This window comes from Ptychodera flava, chromosome 10 (genome assembly GCF_041260155.1).
Source record: "Ptychodera flava strain L36383 chromosome 10, AS_Pfla_20210202, whole genome shotgun sequence".
In the NCBI taxonomy this organism is placed as follows: Eukaryota; Metazoa; Hemichordata; class Enteropneusta; family Ptychoderidae; genus Ptychodera; species Ptychodera flava.
In genome coordinates this window covers 24,011,853-24,017,983 of record NC_091937.1, presented here as the reverse complement: position 1 = coordinate 24,017,983, position 6,131 = coordinate 24,011,853, and the positions used below count along the sequence as shown (strand labels likewise).

Sequence of the window (6,131 nt, the reverse complement as noted above, 5' to 3'; positions counted from 1 at the left end):
ATTCTTGGTGGTAGAGACCAAAATCTGGCACTTGGCACTGTACCGACCGGCCAAATTACTTTTCTTATTTAAAATTTGCTTGCCCAACACCATGTAAAACAAACGATATTCTATAAGCGAACACTGATGGCGCTCTCATATAGTATATTTGCCCGGAAGAAAACTCAAGAGATCGTGCAAATGCATTTGACCAGACAGAAAATACTTACAAATGTCTGGAAGTCCACGATTGGATTTTATACATGCCTGTAGTCACATTGGAAACATTTAGAACATTAAAATAGTTCCATCTTCAACAGTATTTCTGCTTTATTACAGACAAGAATGTGACATGGTTTATTATGTATTCTTCTTATCGGATTTATCAATACATTTTTTAACATAGTTACACAAAGTATGGTTAATATGCTGATGAGACCATCAATATTTTGCTGTGTCCATATTACTTTATGTAGCTTGAAGTCTAGATTCAGGGCAATGGGGCACATACAAATGAAATAACAGGGATAAAAAGAAAAGGACATATGCAACATTTGAATACACTTTTAGTCTTCTTAAATATTGAGATGTATTTTGGACAATATTCTATCATATTACATGTAGTGCCAATACATTTTCCTTCATCACATGCATACAATTTTATGAATTTTCTTCTTTTTTGGAACAACATTAATTAGACTTTCCTTAGTTTTGACATTGGAAATGGTAGAAACAAAACAATGACACATGCAAAGGATACAGTGCTAATTCATCTATGATTTATCTTTATTTCATCCCATGAATGAATGAATGAATGAATGTTAGGGTAGAGTGCAGATTGTCAATCTAAAGGATTTATTTTAAATTTGTCCAGAAAATAGACATGAGCCAGCGAGGCACTGTGAGAGTCTAACGGATGACAAACACACCAGCCTCTCTAGAGTGCTAGGAGTACGTCAGTGTACAGTTTGTCTGTGTAGCAATGGTATTACTTAGAAAATTTAAGAAAATGGAAAGTCAACGATGTGTACCAGTAGATACTTTGCCACTTTTTCTTTGCAAATGTTCATTGTTGGCGATGTGTATGTATTAATAATCGTGTGTCAACAGACACATTTGGTCATCAGGCCATAGGGAATCACTAATCACAAAATTTGACTGTCCAACTTTGGGTCAATCTTTGTTCCAAAACAAATCATTAGTCCGCAGATGTGAATCACTCTGTTATCTTATCATTTGGAGTGCACGTACACACTAAATAAATATACATGTGTGTGTGTGTGTGTGTGTGTATATATATATATATATATATATATATATATATATATATATATATATATATATATATAATACTGTATATATGATAACAATATAGCAACCAGACAATATATACATGTAGGTAGGTAGATGTAGGCAGAGAGAGAGAGAGAGAGAGAGCAGAGAGAGTGAAAGGGAGCATGGAGAGTTAAAGGGAGCTTCAAAAAAACACACAGGGAAACTGGTTTGATTTCAGAGATCAGAATTTATTGCCAACCGCTGAATTATATTCTGTCAAAAATATTCTAGGTATGGTATAGCTAGGATAACAAAAGCAAAGGACAAAATGGTCAATTTTAAGTGTTTGCTGCAGTAATAGTAAATGTTCATTGTGTAATAAAGTCCGTACTGAGTTACAAGAATTCATCTGTGTCTCAAAAGCGACTAAAATTGTTGGAAAGAGTTTCACAGAGGACTGAACCACCCCTAGCATTCATTTAACTTTGGTATACTGATAATCTTTGCCCTTGATTTGGTCAGAGAATGATGATGAATTTTAGGGGAGGTTCAATCCTGTATGAATGCAAAGACACACTGAATACATGTACCTTAAATACAGTTATAGTTTGGGTTTGGTTTCAGGATCATACAGATAAGTGTTTTCACAGAGCTGAACTGATACAAAACTGAAAGTGGGTACTGTATCTGTATCCATTGCCAAGGGTTATATGAAATCTCTGCTCTATGTATGGGGATTTGCAGTGTTTTTCCTCAGAATTGCTGTTTAAACAGTGGCAAGTCTCAGTCACTTGGTGTTATACATGACCGAGTACCCGGTTAGCATATGATGAAACAGGAGTTTTTCTCTTCAGTTGCAATATTCTGAAACTGATCTGTCTTGTGTATGCATGCATTAACCATACGACCTTGGCGCTGATCAAATTTCCTATCTTGCTGACATTCAACGTGGACACAGTGTCCATCAAAGCAAAGGCGTCAAAGGCTTGAAAAACAATGTGTGTATTTTGCCAGGATAACTACAGCATACTAGTACACAACAAAAAACAGCCTAGTTTTCATACACACACACATACACATGCCCCTTTCTGGTTAACATGACCAAGAATGTAGTAAGTAGTTCATCCATATTCACATATGCTAGACAAAGCTGCATGTTGAAGATGGCAATTATGCTCACAGTTTCCTAACTTACACTGCTAGTTTCTCCGGACCTGTATTCCAGACTTGAACCCTTTCCGGAGAAATATTCCTTGATAAACACTCGGGCCATTTTAATAAGGGTCTTTTAAATGACAAAGAGTCGGCATTCCATATCCGGGAAAGCGACCAGTCGGGACACATCCAGAGCCCATTCATAGACACTTTGACTCTATATAACTTATGTTGGTACTCTGAGACCTGCAGCAATATTAAGTTCATTTAATTTTATGTGGTGCGCTTAGTGCTAGCATGTGAGAGACCTAGGCTAAAAAATTACTGTTGGTAAAGCTAAGTCGGCAAGGAAGAATAGTTATGGACGCAGCAGGTGTTTTGCACTTATCACAGCTAACCTAGGGAGTCATTAGGGTCAGGGTTATGCCCCTAGCTAATCCTCTTTGGTTGCGTCCACTCACTCGGACTTGTGCGGCTATTTCAAAACAGCTTCATGTACAGGCAAATAAACAGAGTAACGCTGTCTGGCAAGTATTGTAGAGATTGGGATATCACAAAATTTTACAAAAAAAAGGGAAATACTCTGCACTATCTAACTTTGAACTTTTTGTCGCTAGTTTAGCTCAGCCCTTGCTCTGTTGATCACACACGGCTGTATTCTAATAACGGCAAAAATGTTACAGGACAAACGTTCCTTCAAATGGTTTAAATGTCTTTTTAATACAGAAAACTTGAGCGAGCAATTATGCAAAGAACAAATTCAACAATAACTGCTTAGATCAAAATAACCAACAGTATGCATTCATTCATTGGTTTATAATAAAAACGTTTCCAGCAATATGTCCAGAGAAAAGTAAATAATTAGCAATTACTGCGTAAAGTTCATCAACGTCAGCGTATCAATTTCTATAATATACTCAGAATATTTCACAGCTGGTGACAGATTGTCTACCGAAACCAACCAACCCCCTTCTAGCTTATTGTTAGAATATACACATTGCTAACTTTGTTTCTATAGTTCCAAAGATCACTCATTGCTGGGTCATACTCACGCTTGTTTTGCTGATATTCAATCATTTCAAACTAATCTCACTGCAAGACCCCCAGAATAGTTGAGCAAAATATCTCCGGTGGCAGCATTTTAATTTTTTTTTTAAATATTTTAATTTGTATCACTATAAGTAAAGAGTACTGTCTTTGAGTAAATCTGCCTCCCAGTTACACATTATGGCCACATTAAGGATGTACGGACTGCTGTTTCCGTTATACATGCCATCAATGACTGAGCTCTGATCAACTTAGCACCTTTTAGAGACTGTTTTACAATTCTTGCCGTAGAAACAACGTTAGCAAAGGTAGGTAGATAGAGAGTAAAAAGAAATCTGGCTAATTTTATACACATACCGTCACTAGGCATTTCTCGTATATTATCAAAAATTATAAGAATCAGTTACCTACAAAATACAAATGCTCAAAATGAAATAGTAATACTTTTTTTTTTCTCACACAAAATCATCCATATTTTCGGGACACTATGTCCCTGCCAATTTGCTATGAAGCACATATATCTAGCTAGCTCATGTGGCGAATCTTACCGCAGAACTTTAAAACGACAGTTTTGCTCATCAAAAACAACAGATTTCAGCATCATTGCTGTATTTTTTTTCTCATTGTTTGTTAACCCCAGCTGGCAAAATATGATATGCTTGAAAACCCTTCAACCCTATTCCCCGCATAGTGAAATCGCCCACAGTGGGAAAATGATGACGCACTTCCAAAATCCAGGGAATACGGAACAGAGGGAATTCTCTCTTCCCTCTAATAACCTAAATACATTTTTTTCCGGTATTTTTCTTCCCGATTTTGCAGGTTTAAAGTTTATGTAAGTATTTAATATACAATGTATTCAATATCCATCGTGTATAGTATGAATTGAACGTAGCATGAGTGAACATGTGACTGAAGGAGACACAGTTCCATCTTCACAAATATTCAGAATTTATCTGCAAGGGAAGAAGAAAGGAAGGGTTAAGCAAAGTGTTTTACTAATGTGTTTCACAACACAGTAAACTTTAATGTGTGTGGAAATATATGAATATGTATAGCCGTCATGAATGTTAAGGTAGAATGTGCCTCGGGGACAGATATTCGGACTCTCAAACTTTTACAGTTCTTTTCTGATTTACCACTTATGGGGGCTAATTTTAAAGCTCTTGAAGAAAGGAAAACTTTCACTGTCTTACTTTTTCGAAAATCCAAAATTTTATTTTTCACCATAAAGTTCACACAGGGATGGTGGCTATTTTGACTTTCAAATATCACAAAATGTTAGGTAATTTGTTTCGCTGGTACCAAACTTTGCATGGTGACCCCAAATTTTTATTGTTGATTTGGTAAGAGAATGGTTAAAAGTTTCTTTGAGGAAAGTTTGAGCAAAAGTCTTTTACATTCAAGGCGCATTTTACCTTAATGTCTTTCCCAGACTGAAAATGTAAACACATAAGCTGTTACTTTATATTTCTGTGTTACACTATCTAATTTTCACATCGGGTGCACACGTCTTGTAACAACCACCTTAAACACCACGCACTGTCTTGTAACAACGACCTTTAAATCACCACTCACTACAGCTCCAAAGTGCCATATACGTTCCAACCGAGGAAAGTCATAAATTTTTAGGCAGCTCACAGTATATCAGAAGCCACATAGTCACCGTTTGTGAGAATTATCCCCATGCATAAATTTACACATTGCCATCACCGAGAAAGGCAAAGAAATGAACCAATATACAGAGGGCATTATCAGATCACTGTTGATATATTGGTGAAAAATTTGTGACTCAGCAAAATGTACAATGCTGCTGATATATCATGCAGCAATTTGTTGAAGACTAGATCAGGATTGTGTTTAACCCTTTCATCACCATGGTTTGTCCCAAATCCATTATTTTCTATGGTAAAGTTGGACCTGTATACAGGGAACTGGGGGTGAAAGGGTTAAAGCTATTGCAGTAAGGTAGGATGCGCCTCCTGACAGATATTGTGAGTTTTAATTTTCTAACAATTCTTTTCTGATCTACAACTTGTGGGGGCTCATTTTAAGCTCTTGGCGCAAGAAATATTTCCACCCACTCAGTTTTTCAGAAATTTAAACTAATTTTTTCTCATGGAATTAACTAAGCGATGGCGGCTATTTTGAATTTCAAATATCAGAAAAATTTAGGTACTTTGTTTCTCAGGTACCAAAATTTGCACGGTGACCCCCGATTTTTATTCTTGATTTGGTAAAAGAATTGTTGAGAGTTTCATCGAAGAACAATTGAGCAAAAGTTTCAGTCTCTAACTTTGGAAAAGCATCTACCTTACACGATATAATCCACTTATACTAGCCATCACATGCATAAAATTTATGACATATATAAATATTACATCTACATTGCTTCAAATTCCACTCACCTTTGCTAATAACTTGCAACATATAAAGATTATATCTACATGGCTTCAAATTCATCAATTCTTTGTTTGGTGTTTCCCAATCTGATCTGTTTCAATGTCTTGTATTTGTCACGGCCTGCCTTGACATTTTCCTGGTGAAGCCTGTCCATGTGAGTTGTTTTCTCCTCGTGTTTCACTTCACTGAGCTGGCTGCTCAGCTCCTGTAACAAGGCAAGGCATTGGTTCAAAGTTGAGGCATTAACCAATCGCTTGGAAGGAAGTCAACCA

At 36.4% G+C, this 6,131-nt stretch overlaps 1 protein-coding gene across 3 annotated transcripts in view; it reads right to left on the bottom strand.

Moving 5' to 3' along the window:
* Positions 1-1,481: 1,481 nt before the first annotated feature.
* Positions 1,482-6,131, bottom strand: part of LOC139142294 (radixin-like) — a 44,421-nt gene continuing 39,771 nt past the window's right edge. For 2 of the 3 annotated variants that reach the window (XM_070712184.1, XM_070712185.1), the window contains exons 15-16: positions 5,865-6,064; positions 1,482-4,412 (exon numbers count right to left, since the gene is read on the bottom strand). In XM_070712184.1, coding sequence (XP_070568285.1) covers positions 5,900-6,064 — 165 coding nt within the window. In that variant the 3' untranslated portion in view covers positions 1,482-4,412; positions 5,865-5,899. Of the gene's footprint in view, positions 5,323-5,412; positions 6,065-6,131 lie in introns of all 3 variants that reach the window. The other variant, XR_011554349.1, reaches the window with a different exon arrangement.